Consider the following 17,205-nt stretch of genomic DNA (forward strand, 5'->3'; position numbering starts at 1 on the left):
ACCATTTGTCCCTGGCATGATGGGTGCTAGTCTACTTGCTTTTGATCACTGCCCAGTAGCTTTAAGATAAATATAAAAAATACTCTTAAGACCCTGTTTAAAATCCAGCTGCAATGGCTACCACTCCTCTTTGTGTTTTATGTTTCATTGTCATGTCTTGTGCTTTCCTTGTGGTCCTTTGTGGTTTCTTTTAGATTGTAAACCTTCCACGGAAGGGATTTGTTACCTGTTTGGCAGGAGCTTGTGTTACCAAGCTGTGCATGTTTACAATGCCATATAAAAGATTAGTACTTTATTGGTCACTTAAGCATTCCTAGTTAATAATCTTTAATGTGGCAGTTATTTATCCAGTCATAAACAGAGCATTGCTGCCAAGTCAAGTCAAATAAACACTATGGGAAGAACCCATTTCTGTCCCGGCCATTTCAGTCTTTGCAAAAAAAGCAGTCACTTTGTTACTGAGCACAAAACTATTCAGATCTTAAAGTGTTCTTAAAGCAACAACTGTATCTAATATTTGCACCGAGCTTTTCACCTGAAGCCTCTGCCAGATTGCTAAAGAGTGTACTCTCCAGTGCAAAACCACAAGCTCAAGACCTCCTCACCTAATGCTGCCGCGCCCAACAGCCCGGCCGCCCGCCTGCCCGCAGCACCAGCACCGCCCCTCGCCGCCACACCGGCCACCCACCACCCGCCACACCGCCCCCTGCTCGACGCTCGCTCGACGCTCGCCCCGCTCCCCGCCGCGGCCGCGGCCGCGGCCCCGCCCCCGCCCCAGCCCCCCATCCCCGCCGCGGCGCCGCCCGCTCGGCCTCAACGCCGGACACGCCGCGCACGTGCCCGCGCTGCCCGGCGGAGCGCATGCGCGCGCGCGCGCCCGTGCCGCCGCCGCGGCACCCTTTGCGCATGCGCGCGGCAGGCGTTCGCTTCGCCGCTGTCCCGCCGGAGGCGGCCTGACGGGCGCGGCGGTGGTAAGGGCGGCCCCAGCGCGGCCAGGATGTGGCGGGCGCGCCTCCGCCGGCACCGGGAGCCGGCTGGGAGGGGTGGAATTCGGTGTCGGGCGGCGGGACCTCGGTGGCGTCTTCCCGGCGAGCGGCTGGGCAGGACCGGGAGGCGGCCTGCCCCGAGCCCGGCCTTCGTCGGGTCCCCTTCGCGGGCGCCGCGCTGGGACTCGTTCCCGGTGCCGGGCCGTGGGTCGCTGGCCGTGCCCGTGCGGGGCCGGCGTGGCTGGGGAGGAGCTGCCGGGGGAGGGTCGGGACGCGGCCCCGAGCTGCTGTTTCCCTGGGCTCTGGTGCTCGCGGTGGCACCGGTGGCACCTCCGGGAGCTGTCAGTGTCCGAAGGAGCTGGCGCTCTCCCCTCCTCCCTGCTGCGAGCCGGCCTTGGGAGGCTTTGGATTTAGCCTTTTAGTTTGTTCCAGTGCGTGGAGACTCTCGAAGGCATTTAAACGGCTTGTGGGCACCTCTTGGCGTGAATGCACAGGTCAATACTTTCTGCTGTTATGCTTGCTTTTTCTGGAAAATAAGTCAAGACCTGGGGATGAGGCAAAGACAGATCCTCTGATTAGTGGTAATGCTCACCCAAATACAGTTTATGCTTACTCTGCCAGCTGGTCCCAATGCAAGGGGCAGTTTACGTTCACATGAAGAGCTCTCTAAACTCAAATCTTGTGTTCTGCAGCTTCTTCCTTGAATATTTTAAGATTTCTATCATGAAAGTAAAATTTTGTTATGAGTTTATTTTCATGTTGGTCTTTACCTAGGAAATGCTCTCTGAAACATATATATATATATGTACAGCACATACATATATAAGTGGATGATTGCTGTTGGGATATTGGGGCTGCCACAGTGTTACCCAACTGAACACTGGATTTAAGATGCCCACTAGAACTTACCAAAATGTTCCTCGGCCTTTCTGGGCCTATGAACAGGAGAGCAAATAACCAAGTGGATGCAGTATGCTTAGTTGGCTCCAGCCCCAGGTGGTGTCTGAGGGCAGCAGGAGGGATGATATCTTGCAGGTGCTGTGTAGCTGTGATAAGAGGGAAGTAGGTGGTTCCATATGGAACTGTATTGTCTTAAAACCTTGCATTTTTATGTCCAATTCCTACAGGAAGCTGGAGCATCTGAAAGCTTTTCTGGCTTACAGGAAATCCCAGTACGATTGTCAGAGGATCCAGGAATAGCCACAGCACAGAAATTACATGGATCACATCTAGGGCTCTGTATTACCAGAAAAGGGAATTACATGTTGTTAGAATTTCCTTCTTCGTGCAATCACTAGCAGTTAGACTGTGTTACAAAAGACTTCTTTCTAAGATAGTTACTTTGCAGGAACAGCACTGGTAACTCGAATCCAAGGACTCAAGCAGCATTTTAGGTTAGCTCTTTGTTGCTTCCAAGCAATACATGATACTTATGTCCTTCGTAATTTGCAAAACGGCTGTGGATAGTATTGCACAATAATTAGCTATTGGGAATCTTTGTACTGAATGCCTTTTCTGGCATTAATACTTGAAAGTTTGCAGGTGTTCCTTAATTTGAACACAAGGGAGAGCAGCTTTCTGCTTCTCTTTTTTGCTGTTAATAATGAAATGCTGCCAAGTAAATGTTTCTAACAGGCTATCTGTGGACCCATCACATATTTAAGCACCTCTGCTCTTCCCAGCTCTCTCCTTTTATTGCGACCTTTGTTTTCTCCCCTTGGTTGTCTTTACTTCTTCATTCTGTTAATTTGAAATCTTGAGCGAGCCTCCTTCCCCTAGTCAGCCTTGTCATCTGGACTGTAAAGAAAACTGAAAAAAAAAAAAAAAAGCTATTCCTGCACTAAAATTACCCTGTCCATAAATTTAAGGCAGGCAAGCAAGCAAAGCAAACCAGTCCACACTGCACGTGTGTCTCACCATCTCCAACACCAAGGTTATTGCAATCTGATAATACTACCCTGGCATTTGTTTAGATCGTAAGTGCCTTTGCTTCAGTGCCAAAGCCAGACAGAGTTAGTGACAAGCAAATTATTGGCAACAGACCACGAATTTAGTCCTTACTATTCTTCTAGCTCTTTAGAATACACCCTGCCCTGCCTGTTAGGTTGGAGGGGCCATTAAAACTGCTTGTGTTAGGCTGCATGGATGAATGCTTAGAAACAGATAGATGTATGTTAACACTCAGATAAACTGTGTTAATGGTCTGAAAGAAAAATAGCTATTTATATTCCATCTATACATAGCTTTGAACTGTGACTGAGAACTAAAGAACTAAAATTTCTTTTAAATGTCTGCTCATTTGGGAATGGCTTTATTGTCAGGTTTATTTGCCATGTTCTGATACATTTGCATGGGGTGTGTTTTGTGGGGGGTGGTGGTGCAGTGGAGTTTGTCTAAGTAATGCTAGTCTTTAGCCATTTATTCCTTTTGTACTTGACCAGACAGTCATGTGACCTTTCTGATATAAAAACAGACAGACCTAATTGCACTATATTAATGATTGACTTGCTTAGAGTCAATGTGTATTGGTGGGAGTATATGGTGCAGATGTCCAGCTGTGGAATCAACTCTTCTAAATTCTCTGAGATTAATATATGAAAGTGCGCATATCTGTGGTGTTCACACTCTTAGGCTTTACCAAATCTCATTTTTGTTCTCCTCTTGCTTAAACTTCTAAAGTTAGAGGACAATTACCTGAGCTTTCAGACATGTTGCAGAAGACCATGTCTTGTTGTCTCAGGAAAGAGACTTGGAAGAAATCTCATGTCTGTATTAATGAGCATGCTTATTTGTGCTTGGATTATATGCGGCTACATTATGTTAGCAAATAGGTGTAGCTTTGGTGTAGCTACACCAGAGCTGGATTATTTTGTTACATTTTTCAAGGGAAACAACTTAAGAGAGCAATAACTCATACACAAATTTGTTGTAATGACTGTATTTTGCAGGAAACTAGAACTGGATTATTTCAAAATCTGCTAGGCTGAATATCATTCATTTGAAAAGAAAAATAATGTTCATTAGATTAGTTCAGACTTTTCTACCTAATAGGACAAGGGTCTGGTATATCAGCCCTCAGCAGGTCAGCTGATCTAAGCCTGTACTCTGTTGCATATCTTCAGAATATATTTATTTTTGTTTGGGAACTGGGGATCTAAATACTGTAAGCTGTAGAGCTGGTGTTCTAAAATTCCCTACCTGTGCAGCAAATACCTCTATTAGTTCTGGGGAGAGAGACGGTCTCCAGAGATTGCATGTTTAATGCAGAATTTTGTACTTCCTGTCGAGAAAGGGGGATGGGGGGGAACACAGCAGTAAGCTACAATGACAATATTAGCTAAAAGTATTTATGACAAAGATGCCACAAATAGTAATCCTGCTTGTGGTTTTAGAGACTGAAATGAGTTGTTTATGCTGTAAGCACTTTAATAATGTGGTTAATTAGCTGCTCTTCTCTATTGTGAGGATATTTGTCCCCATGTTCTCTATATTGCAAATGCAAGTATGAAGGTTGGAAGCCACGCAGAAGTGCAGGCAGATGCCTGCCTTTTTTTAACAAGGGTTGGAGGTCAATGGTGCACCTGGTGCACGTGGATGTTGCCCAATGCATTGTTTTAAAAACAGTCTAATTTTTTAATTTACCACCACCAACAGGCCCAGCAGAAGGGAGTAAGTCATAAGAAGATCTATATACAAGGACAAATTCTAAGGTAAGAATTAATAAAAGCACTTCAGTCTGGGGGGTGGAGGAGTGTTGGGGTTCTTTGGTTTGTTTGGGATTTTTTGGTAATATCTTCACTGTATGCAGAAAATATTTGCCTTATAATCTGGTTCCATGCGGAGACAAGATTCCTGCTCCTGCTTTATGTTTCAATATAACTGTAAGCCCATTCCTCCAGTTGAGAGGCTTTGAATCTATTGGCCAGTGCAGTGACACTTGACAGAGGAGGAGGAGGTGTGTATTGCCAGTCTTTGACTTTTAATAGAACATAACTTTGGAAAGACTACAGAAATAAGTATCAAAATGAAGCGAGATATTGTTCAAGTTTCCTGAAATGCAACTGTTGGCATTCTGCCTTAGGTTAGATCCTCCTTTAATTGTAAAGTGTATTTGGAAATGGTTTGATGTTGGTGTCTGAGCTATCTCTTGAGCATAGGATAATCTACCCTGTGTTGTTTCAGGAGAGGGGTAATCCATTATCAGGGATACCAGATTATTGAAGCTTTTCTTCTGAGCAATCTTGGGGGAAAGGGAGAAAATCTGCAGGGTTTTGCAGAGCTGGAAGAAAATAAATCCTGTATAAAATTACAGCTTTAACTTTGTAATTCTCATATGCTCATCTTAGTGTAAATTGGCTTTTGTTTTCCAAAAGAAAATTTCTACACCCTTAGCACTTAGTGCAGAGAATAATGAAATAGTCTGAGATGATAAGATTTTCTTAGCCCATTTTTACCTGCCAGCTGAAATTATGGGAGCACAAAACTTAACCCTGGAATAAACAAGATCTAGTGATAACTGCTGGTGTGAATAGTGTCCCTCCCCATTTGCTTACTACAGAGGCAAGGAGTGCATGCAGCAATTTCCATAGGTGGACTAAGAGAGTAAGGACTTGTGTGCTCAATTAGCCCAGGTTTACTGCTTCATCCACCCATCATCTAATTTAGGTATCCCTTAAACTCTCCAGCACTGCCAGATTAAGGCTTAGTATATTCATAAATTGTACTGGGAGGTCTTACATCAGTATAAGCATGTCCTGTCAGTTAATTTAACAGAATAATTAAATTGGTGTAAGTATCCACACTGATACTTGTGCTGGTTTGATTAAATTGTCTTTTTGTTTTGTTTTAAAGCTGATGTGGGGAATTGCAGCATTGGCCTGTTTCCTTAACAGACTTTAAATGGCATGGTTCATATTTTGAAACTTTTGCAAGAGAGAATGTACAACATTCATCTGTGTGGACATGGTTTTGATAAATGTGAATATTGTAAAGAATCTGAATTTGATCATTAGTTTTAAAAAATGGGATATCCATTTGTCTATATATTGTATATATACAATATGTATAGGTGCATGCAAGTTTATGTGCAATGTATGGTTTGTGTGTTATATGTATTTGAATGGAAAGTATATTTGTATTGACAAGATACAGGCTGAGACTGTGATGAGCTAGTACTGCTTGTACATCACTTGAACAGCAAAGGCTTCCCTGTAGCCTGCAGACAAAGGTCCTGATTCTACCTGGCCCAGCCTAGTGGACATATTGTTAAATCCTACATGAAAGAGGCTACTATTTTATGGAACAGAAGGATAAAAACAAAAAAACCCACCCCAGTTACAGTGTGGTACAGATCATGACTTGGAGAGAGCTGAGATTGTCTGTAGGAAAGCATATGGGGCTTTGTAAAAACGTGTGTTCATCTCCATAAAGCAGCTTGCTTTCTCTTTCTCAGTACTATACTAACTGTGGCAGTCCGACGCCAGGGGGTTCCCATTGGCTGGGAGGCTTTTTATGTTGTAGTCAGGCTGCATTAGTTTTGGGACCCACACTCACTGCAATTTGGGATGCTAAGTGTTCAGGCAGCTGCACTGTCATGTAAAGACTCGCCCAGAGTAGAAACCATGGAGAAAACTCTTGGACACGCTGTTGTGATGCTTGGTCACAAAAACTGTTGAAGAGGTATAATCACATACTGTTGAAACTGGTCCAACAGTGGGAGCAGTAGGTCTAGGAGGTGTGTGCTCTTTAACCTTGGAATGGTTTTCTCATTCTAATAAACCCATAAATATTGCCATTGCTTCTTGGCAAATGTCTCTCTTAGATACCAGAAAAGGTCACACCTAAGATTGTGTCTTCTACTTGTAAAAATCTATGTGTAATTCCATTCGTGCTGTCTGCTGCTGTTGTGGACCTAAAGAAACTCTTAACACGTAAGAAATAAGACATGGTTACATGTACTCTGTAGAGAAGGTTTAGATAGGAGGAAAAGACATAAATCTGCTTTCAACATAAACAAATGCAGACATGTCTAAGAGGAGAACATTTCAAAGCACAGACGTTTAAAGATATTTTTCTGCCAGTAAATGTTTGTAGTGGAGACAGATCTAGAGGTGATAGACATCAAACTGACAGCATTCAATGCAAGAGAGCAGGAAAATGGGTTGTTTTATTGCATATGGATTTGCTACCTTGTTGGAGCTTTTCACGACAGTTATGCTGCATCTTTAGTTGTACATAGTAGACTGTACTTCCAAATGGGGAAAGATATAAACTGAGGTGTCTAGGGAAAGGAAGAAGGGGGGGGGGGGGGGGGGGGCAGGGCAGGAATTGAAGACTGAAGATTGCATGTCCAGTGTAAAATTTTTATCAGAGCCAGAGTTTGCTGTTGAAGGGAGTCCTGTTTCTAGTTATTTCAGATTTTGAAACAAAAGGAAGAATAATTAGCACAATGTGAGGGATTTTTTCATTCTTACAATTTGGAAGAAATCAGAAGGAAAACACAGTCAATATAGTAGGAAAATTGTATTGATTTTTCTGCACTACTTTGACAGATTTTTTTTTTTAAATGGATCATTTTTAATATATCGTGTAAAATAGTTTTGCTGCTTAAATGCAGTTTTCTTTTGGTTTGGGGGGAAAAGAAGATTGGAATTCTCTCATCTTACTAGTTGTTCCTTGGGGTTTTTTATGATGTCAGCTGGACAGAAAGCTCCTGATCAACATCTTTGATAACATTTACCATCCTGTATCCTCTTACAATGCTCTGTTCTTTAGCCTTTTTCACACTTTGTGGAACCATTAACCATTTCTTTTCTTTTTTTTCAACAAGAGTGTATTGGGTTTTTTCTGCAGACTTTTGTCTTGGTTTGGCGTTTGTGTCTTTATTTTGTACCTCTGTGGTACCTTAGTGATCAGTACAGCTCAGAGTATCAACAGTGATTGAGTGTTAGAAGTGCTGGTGTCATCCCAGGGCAGGGGATGGGAAGGAGAGGGTGCTGCTTTCTACTGAAGTGCTTGCAGATAAAAGGCATACGCATTCTCCTAAATATAAGCTACTGTCGTTTATCTGGCCAGCAGCGAAGAGCTCATTGTGTGTCTGAACTTTTGACTGTAATAAAGTACATGATAGATTCATCACAGATAATTTAAAGACCCTGTTTGAGAAGACAATAGTACTTTCATGAGAATGAAAGCATGGGATTCTAGGACAAACCTTCTGTGACTGTGCTTCATGACATCCCAAGAGAAATCATCTAGATGCCTAAAATTATTTACCCTGTAGTGTATTCTTCTATCAGGTCTTTATCAGTTACTCAGGAAAGTGAGAGGTTTCTAGACTTTGTCCCAAAAGAATATCAAAAAACAGTGGGGAGCAGCTAACTAATCCCCTGTTGTTATTGGTAAACTAGTATTAGAACATTATCCAGAATTGTATTCCTGGAGGCCTGCAGTGCCCAGGGCAAATCATAAAGAGATCGAACTGCGTTTAACCTCGTTAAAGCAATCCATCGAACTCTGTGTACTCTACTGAAAAGGCTCATCGCTCCAGAATGCATCAGCGTGGTCCAAATTGCTCCTCTACACAAGATGAGCTAGTTGTGTTCAGCTTGTTTTAGTGCTAAATGGAGTGCTCAGTTTTGGCTCTGATGCATATATCTTCCTCAGTGGTGTGTGGCATAGAAGTAACTGAAGGTGTAAACATAAGAAAATATACTTCTGATCAAGAGGTGTTTGGGGGAAGAGGGGGTGGCACTGTGGTGTCCAGTCTTGTTTTCAGGTCCATGTAGCAGAGAAGTCAAGGTATGCTGCTATAAGTCTGGGCTTGGGGAAGACTGCAGGATGCACTGAAGTACTCGGGGAGGAGAGAGTAACTTTATGCTAGTTGTCTTTTATTCTGCAGTTATTACTGTCTTGATGTGTTGCTTTGATCTTCTGCCAGATTCTTTGGTGTATGAAGCAAACATCTCAGATGTGATTGAGTGTTCCTCAAGGATGAGAAGTCATCTACTCAGAGTTTTGGGTTTAATGTTCTCTTACTGGGATGAGGACTAATAGCTAGCAGTCCTGAGGAAGCAGTTCTCATTATCTGTTCATGTGCCTTCTGCACAGATTAGTTTAATGAGGTTATGAAAGAGAGTAGACTTGAGTCTTTTCCCTGGCTACATCACTACTTAACAGTATAAACAGGAAATTATGTGCTGCAGGTCTGGGAGTCTAGTGTTAGTCTTGATTTGTAGAGCAGCAAAAAAAATATTTGCTTTCTATTAGCATGTTATAAAAATGCATGCCATAATTGTGGTTGTTGGTATCTAGCTGTATTTGTACAGTACATAGCAAATAGCTGAATCAAAGGTGGTGTAACTGCCCATGGTTAAGATGAAAAATGTTATTTAAAGAGTTTTGGTTTCTTGTTATAGAGCAGCTACACTAGATTTGAGTGAAATGTCTTAAGCTATTAATCTGTAGTCCAACTTTCAGCACACAAAGTTGCAACAATATCTAAATGGAATAAGGGACAAAGTTTTCCTGATAAATTATAATTTGTTTTTTTAGGAAACTTTTCTGTGTTTATTAAAAGCAGCATCAAATCCCAGATTTTAACCAGACTTGGAATTTATTTTTAAAAAGTTCAGAATGTAAATATTTCATTACTGTGGAGTACTGCATGTACTCTGGATTTGAAAGAAATAATTGTCATCTGGGTTAGTTGTACTTCAGATATTTCAGTTTGCTAATTCCTGCATTTTGGAAAGCAAAAAAAAAATATTCAAGTTGGCGCTAGCCATGTAATCTTTAGTTAAATTGTAGCCCTATATTCCACTTAATGAAGATGAGTCATAATTCAAATCTTCTCTTTTCCTGCTGATGTATTTTTAGACACTTTCATAGAATTTTTCTTCACAGGCAGTATCAGACTTTTGACTCTCATGCTTGGCTTCACTGCTGAATATTGTATGCAAATTCAGCATAGTTTTCAGCTGTTTTCTGAAAGTAGCCCAAATGACAATGGGAAGAACTAAGGGAATGGAATGGAAAACATGGCTAGACTAGCAAGCTAAATATTTCCTAAAAAGTTAGTCACTGTCTTGAAATCATGCCAGTTCTAGTTACCATGGTCATTGCTTGGTTTTGAACTGTAATGATTTGCTTGCTTCATAGTTTAAACTTAACCTTGAAAAATCTTTTGCCTGTTCTGGAGCCATTTTTGGCATATCTTCAATATGCATTTTTCTTGTTCTACTTTTCACTTACATGGTGGGGTTTTTTTTATATTGCACTTAACTGAAAAGCTCCATTATAGACTAATAGATCTAACAGTCTCAAAATTGTTTGGCAGTTACTAAGAAAAAAGCTTTTTCTCCTGGTTCTGTTCTTCTGTGTTAATTCCTACTGTTTTGTAAAAGTCAGTCTGATCAAAGGATAATGGCTGCTTCCTCTTAAATAAGGTATGCATAACTTTCAAGCTTTGTCATTGCCCCTTATAGTTCTGTTCTAACAGGTTCTTGAAAGCATTTCAGTTCTGTGCAGTTCAGGTGCTGATCCATTCTGTTGTCCCCATGTCCAGTTAGAGGATACTTAGTATAACATGATGCTAAGTTCTCTTAAAGTTACTTTAGAAAGAGGGAAAGAGATTTGTTGCAAATAAGGAGGTATAAATGTGTGTCTCTGCCTGCCATTAACCATATCTTTATTACATTCTGAAATGTTTTTTCTCTTCTGCCTGTGTCTTACCCCTTCTTTATGAGTTAAACATTGCTCTTTACGTGGTTGCCAGAAGAGAGAGAATTTGCCCAGAGGGACAGAGGAAGTTTTGGAAGGAGTAGGAGGAGATGAGGGCTGGCTGGAATTTTCCTGAGATTTCTCAGGCTCTTCTCGTTTGGCAAGTAAATACTCCCCATTTGAGACCTGCAGGCTTACAGTAGCTGTTGGCACAGTGTCAGGAGCTATGCACCATTACACTGAAGCAGGTTAATTCTCTTGGTTTTGCAAGCACAGTTAAGAGCTGGTCATGCTCTGGCAACCTTGACAATGCCCATTTGCTTTGTTGTCATTTTTTCTTGCAGCATCTAGAGCTTTGAAAAGCATACATAGCCAGACCTAGTTGCAGACCCAGCAGATTTGTCCCAGCCAAAGTATGTATAAGACTGTAAGCTCAAATCAAAAGTTCTGGCAGTCTGACGTCCCTCCTCTAGCCACGGACTTCAGTGAGCTTGCTGAGGAGCACATACTCATCAAATTCATTAGTTTCTGGAATGGGAGGGAAAAATGACTGTTTGATGCAACCTCTAAATATGCTTGTGTTTCTGAATGATGGAAAATAAGACAGGAAAGAGTAAGGGAGAGGGATAAGAAAATTTATAGGAAAAAGGAAAGCCAGGATGTAACTCTGAGTATCTTAGAAGTTGTCTCATATGATGGATGTTTTACTTAACCCTCCCTAATATAAATATAAGCAGCTCCCAAGGGATGATGGCAGAAAGGGGAAGCTGTTGCATAGTGGAGACTCCAGCAAGCGCAGGATAGTAATAGTTTCTACACTGAAGTGACCATGAACATAATGGTTCGTCTCTCTGTGCTTTAGTCACTGCTAAATAGGATTAAATTTCTCTTTTCCACAAGGACCTTATTCTAGGATTTGAATTAAAGATAATGAGTTTCCCTATGATTCCCAGCTGGAGAATGACAGAAAAGTATTAATTTCCGTGGAGCTGACGTTGACTCTGCAACAGACTGGTATCCTACTGTTACTGTCTTTGCATATCCCAAAGACATGTTGTCAGCTCACACTGAGAGGCATCATTTCCAAACATCATAAGATACCTCCTTTTCAGAACTGAAGTTGGGACAATGTGTTGCCTCCTTTAATTACAGTCTGAGAATTAGTTTCAAATATGGAAGGATAAAACAAAAAGAAATTATGAGCATTTCTGTATTGCTCTTACATAGTACAAAGATGACTCAAAAAGAATCTTCCTTTTATTTAGGAAAAAAAAAAAAAAACCAACTGAAGTAAATATTTAGTAAAGAAGAGCCATCTAAAAGCCTTCTCTGAAAGGCTCCTGTGTGTTGCTGCCAACCTTTTAAAAGAGGAGTTAAATTCTGGAGTTTCAGCATGTAATTCCAAAATACCCAGATTAATATTTAGTCAGAATCTAAAACTGTCTGAATTAAATGTATGGCTGTCCAAGCTAATGCTAATTGTATGTTTATGAACTTCCATCTACTTGAGGCAGAATGTTCGTTTTACTTTCCTGTAGTGAAGTAGGGACAATGAGTTGTCTGTTTTGATGGTGTATCTACCTTATGACTTTCAAATAATTTTAATGCACCTGTTGCACAGAAGACCATGCTGATAAATGTCAAGTTTCATGCATTCTCCAGTCTGTTGACACAGAAATGACTGAGCATTCTTTGGAAGTGTTTCAGTAACTGGTTTTGTTGATTTAACCTTGCTACGTAATGTCTTAATTGTACAAAGCGGCTTTATAGGCCTGTTGTGTTTTATGGGGAGTATCTGCCTTTTAGAGTGTGCAGCATCAACAGGCATGTGCTTCCTAGTTTTAATCTGGTACTGAGGACACGCTGGCAGAGATGTTCCAGCATGGGGCAAACCTGTTGCCTGCTGTTATTAGTGCATTTTATTGTATCTCCTCTTCTAGTTTTGTGCTGACTTGATTAAAACTGATTTCAGGTATGGCCATTAGTGGTTGTAGTCATGCTGTCTGCTGGGACACAGGTGTGCTTTAAAGCTGGAGTCAACTGGTAGATCATGTATACATGTGGTTTGAGGAACTAGAGGCCAGAACCTGGTCTTTCAGCTCCTGGTGCTATTGCAGCAGTTTTTAGTATCGTCTAATGTTGGTGATAGCAGGCCCTCTAGAGGGTGATTTGATCGTAGAAATGCGTGCAAGGTCAGGACCAGAAGTCCAGTGCAGTACTCAAGAGAATTACGAAGTAGTTTCACGAAGCTGTTTTAAGCTGATGTGAGCCAATACTGTAATCAGAAAGGGTGGTTCTGTCCTGCACTCATCTTTGTTCTGGCACTAACATTGATCTGGCTGACCATATAGCTGTGCATCTTGCTTATCCAATGGAAAAGAAAAATTGTATCAGATTAACAAACTAATCTCAGTGACTGTGTGGCCACAAGAGTGCTAATACCAGCACAAAGAAATGATTAAGAAAACATGGCTGTGGCTAGCAGGAAGTCAGCATGTCTTGTCACTGGCCGTGCAGTCTTAGAACAGTGTAAGCTTCTCGTGAGACTGCATCCTCGTAGTGTAAGTAACAGTTACTTCCCCAGAGAATTAGGAAGAGAGACTGCAAATTGAACCATGGGTATTTTTGAGGTGGGAGGCGTCTGTTCTCTAAGTGAAAAGTTAATATAAAGTTCCATGCCTCATCTTGGACCTTCAGTTAGGGAAATCAGTTTCTTGTGGAGATGTCCTCAGAATCAACCTCTTGGCTGGCCACTGACAAAATTACTTCAGCATGAGTTATTGACAGAATGGAAGTAAAGTTTGGCTTAAAAATAAAAAGGCATGTATCTTTAACTTTCTTTGCTTTAGAAAACAGTTTTGGCATTGCAGGAACAAGTTGAATGTACGTGTGTGTTCCTAAAGAAAATGAGAGACTACCTGTTACTCAAGCCTCTATTTTTTACTTTTCCAGGAAAAGCTGCAAGTCATTTAATAACCAAATAAGGTCTCCATTCTCATGATTTATCTGATATGCTTCTCCTGGAGCCATGGATGAATACAGCCGCTTTGTGGATTGGGACAAAATGGATGTTACTGTCCAGAGCCAGGATGCGAAGGAGCTAACCTGCACAGAGTTCCAGGAGCTCAAGCAGCTGGCCCGGCAGGGCTACTGGGCCAAGAACCACTCTCTGAGAGCAAAAGTGTACCACAAACTAATAAACAATATCCCATGCCGCACAGTGACCCCAGATGCAAACGTGTACCGGGACATTGTTGTGAAGATTGTTGGAAAACGTAACAGTAGCTCCCTTCCACTACCAGAGTTTGTGGATAACAGCCTAGTCCCCACATACTGCTTGAATGCAGAAGGCATCGGGGCAATCAGGAAGATTATATTGTGCATTGCAAATCAGTTCCCAGACATATCGTTTTGCCCTGCACTGCCTTCTGTGATAGCTTTGCTCCTCCACTACAGCAAAGATGAGGCAGAGTGCTTTGAACAGGTTTGTCGCATCCTTGCTTGCAATGACCCATCTAAGCGGCTCATTGATCAGACGTTCTTAGCTTTTGAGTCCTCCTGCATGACCTTTGGTGACCTGGTTAACAAGTACTGTCAGGCGGCACATAAGCTGATGGTGGCAGTGTCTGAGGATGTGTTGGAGGTGTACTCCGACTGGCAACGGTGGCTCTTTGGAGAACTGCCTATGGTGTACATTGCTCGCGTCTTTGATGTGTTTCTGGTGGAGGGCTACAAAGTTCTCTATCGTGTTGCACTGGCTCTTCTGAAATTTTTTCACAAAGTCAGAGCTGGGCAGCCCATGGAGTCTGACAGCATACAGCAGGACATTCGAGCTTTTGTGAGAGACATTGCCAAGTCAGTGTCTCCGGAGAGGCTTTTGGAAAAAGCCTTTGCTATCCGCCTCTTCTCGCGGAAGGAGATCCAGCTTCTGCAGATGGCCAATGAGAAGGCTTTGCAGCAGAAGGGCATCACAGTCAAACAGAAGAGGTAGGGCTCTCACTACAGGTAGCCTGAGTGATCTCGTGAGGTTTCCCAGCATGATGAGCAGTCAGTCAGTCCTGGGTGACTACTGGTCGGGAAGGAGAAGGGCTCTACTGGTACATGCTGGTATCTCTGGTGATTTTTTTTTCTCTGCAGAAAAAGTCAGCAGCCCCAAAATTAAGCAGTGTGAGCACTGTAACAAGAAGTGTAACTGAATGTTATGATACAAGAGAAACAAAGCAGTTTCTTGTACCTTACTCAGTGATGAATTTATAATTACTTTTTACAGGTACATATTAATTGCAAGTATTGTATCTCAAAAGTGTCTTTCACAAGCTATTTTTAAACTAAAAGGCATTTTAGCAAAGCTGGAAAAAACACTGATAAATTGCTTGGAAGAAAAGTACCCAAACAAATGTGAAAATCAGTTCTTAAATATGAGATTATTTGTATAAAATGTCAATTTCATGCTGCCCAGTACTGTGATTTCAGCAGTTCATGCTGGCACATGCTGTCCCAGCTGGTAATGTTTTGCTTAACTGGGGAGTTATTTTAACAGAGCAAGGAAGAAATAAGTCGTATTTACAGGTAACTTTTAAAATTACTTTGACTGCTAGCCTCCTGAAAGTCAAGAGTGTAGTAGTTATAAGTAGGAGTTGACCTATTTTATGACAGGTCCATGTACTATTAGAAATAATGATTTTCAAAGAACCGTGGAAGAGAAGAGTGAGGATACTGATCCAAATGATTGCATAATCACAATTTCTTTTCAGAAATGAGGGGAGGAAAAGCCAGCTGTAAAACTAGTAAGTGCAATCCTGCTCCAATGTGATAGTAAAAGCCACAATAATAAAAAGCTTAGCTGAAAGACCTCTCCATGTAAATAGAAAAGGCAGCAATATATTAATCTAAACAAAATTAGCATCTTGCCAACTGCAAATGTGTGTGCAGGTAAATACTGGTGTTGTAGACATGTTCTGTTTCTCTTAAGGCCTTCTGTGACTGCAGAAAACTTCTCCCAGCCACTTTTGAAATCTAAGTTTGTGTTGAAAGTTTTATCAACTGTCCTGACCTCTGAGGGGAGGATGACTTCTAGAAGTCTACTGGGGTCAGTAAGTGTGATATCTAGAACTTGGTATACTAGAGGGACAGTTTCATTTTCTCAAAATCTTTAGAAATCAAAAGGTACCAGCCACTGATGTATTAGGATCTTACAGCTAATTGTGTTGCTGAGTTGGTCACAGTAGTTGCAAACAGATACCATTCCATGGTATTGAAATTATATACTTAACCAGATTTCAGCCTATAAAATAACATAAATGTTAGCTGAACCTCTTTCATGTGCCCAAATATATGTAAAGTTCCCTCCAGTCTTTTCCAATGGTTTATTTTTAGACTCAAAGTTTGGTTTACAATGAGGTTGTAGTTTATCTTGTTTATATCTTGGAAAAGATTGCTCTGTCAGTCTCAAATATTTCCAGGTGTTTAGCAACTGGAATGCCACATCAGGTAGAGTTCAGACCATTGTATCTGGGACTCGCAATCAGCAGTATTAACTCTTCCAGTGTGTAGCTTTTCTTCATGTACTGAAGTTCAGAAGAGTTGTAATGCCCTTTCCAAGTATATTTATTCTTCAGCAACAGAATGAGAGCTTTAAAAAAAAAAAAACAACCAAAAAAAACCACAACACCAAAAACAGGTTACTGTCCTACCAGGCAGAGTTGCTAGTGAAAAACTTTTATTCTCTCTCAGCTACTTTTGTAAACATACTGAAACTTCTCAGTATCCCCTGATACAGTACTGCTGTGAGCTTGGCTCACTTTAGGCAGATGTGGGTGCTGAAGTGAGCTTTTCTGCAGTGCTCTATAGGATATGAGTGAGTTTTCTTGTCCAGATGTGTCTGGCCTGTGCAAGGAGATGATTTATTTTCCAATCGGGTAACTACAAGCAGGTAGCAAAAAAGGGAAAAAAAAATTAGAAATAGGAAATATTTTAAGCTGTTTGTTTGTTTCTCTTGTGCTTGGTGATTCGAATCAAACCTTACTTTGTTTCTCTCCAGGCTCCTTTCATTCATTTTGTCATGGACATAGGAAATCACTGATCTTTTCTATCTTTTTTTTTTTCTTTCTCCTTATACGTTCTCCTTCTGTCAATTCCATATCCACTGCACCCCTCCTGTTTGCAGTGTTGCATCTCCCAAAAGGTAGGTTAAAACACTTGAATCTTTGCACTTTGCTTGTTTCTTCTGTCTTTGGCTGGTTATTTTTTCTGAGGCAGTCATTATTGCTAATGCTGGGGCAGGAGAAGCAGGGCAGCAATTACAGCATCTGATTGCTGTGTAACATCTCCTGAATACGCTCCTGCAAAGTTAGTTCAAAGCACCTGCGAAGTTGTAAGATAAGGGATCATGGGCCCAGCTAGTCAACGTAACGCTTCCATACAGCAATATAAGCCTGTGTTTTCCAGAATGGAAAAGTGTAATGTTAATGGTGGGATATAAGTCCTTTCTACGTTGGAA

The 17,205-nt window shown here is 41.4% G+C and overlaps 1 protein-coding gene across 5 annotated transcripts in view; it reads left to right on the plus strand.

The window, feature by feature from the left end:
* The first annotated feature begins 942 nt into the window (after nucleotides 1–942).
* The window catches only part of TBC1D24 (TBC1 domain family member 24), a 30,639-nt gene continuing 14,376 nt past the window's right edge, over nucleotides 943–17,205 (plus strand). Inside the window, exons 1-4 of one of the 5 annotated variants that reach the window (XM_075718665.1) lie at nucleotides 943–971; nucleotides 4,641–4,696; nucleotides 13,659–14,693; nucleotides 15,679–15,795. In XM_075718665.1, the coding sequence (XP_075574780.1) occupies nucleotides 13,735–14,693; nucleotides 15,679–15,795 (1,076 nt within the window). In that variant the 5' untranslated portion in view covers nucleotides 943–971; nucleotides 4,641–4,696; nucleotides 13,659–13,734. Of the gene's footprint in view, nucleotides 972–1,342; nucleotides 1,481–4,640; nucleotides 4,697–4,924; nucleotides 4,942–13,658; nucleotides 14,694–15,678; nucleotides 15,796–16,872; nucleotides 16,891–17,205 lie in introns of those variants that run through there. The other 4 variants (XM_075718664.1, XM_009486868.2, XM_075718667.1 and 1 more) reach the window with 4 other exon arrangements.

This window comes from Pelecanus crispus, chromosome 11 (genome assembly GCF_030463565.1).
Source record: "Pelecanus crispus isolate bPelCri1 chromosome 11, bPelCri1.pri, whole genome shotgun sequence".
Taxonomy (NCBI): domain Eukaryota; kingdom Metazoa; phylum Chordata; class Aves; order Pelecaniformes; family Pelecanidae; genus Pelecanus; species Pelecanus crispus.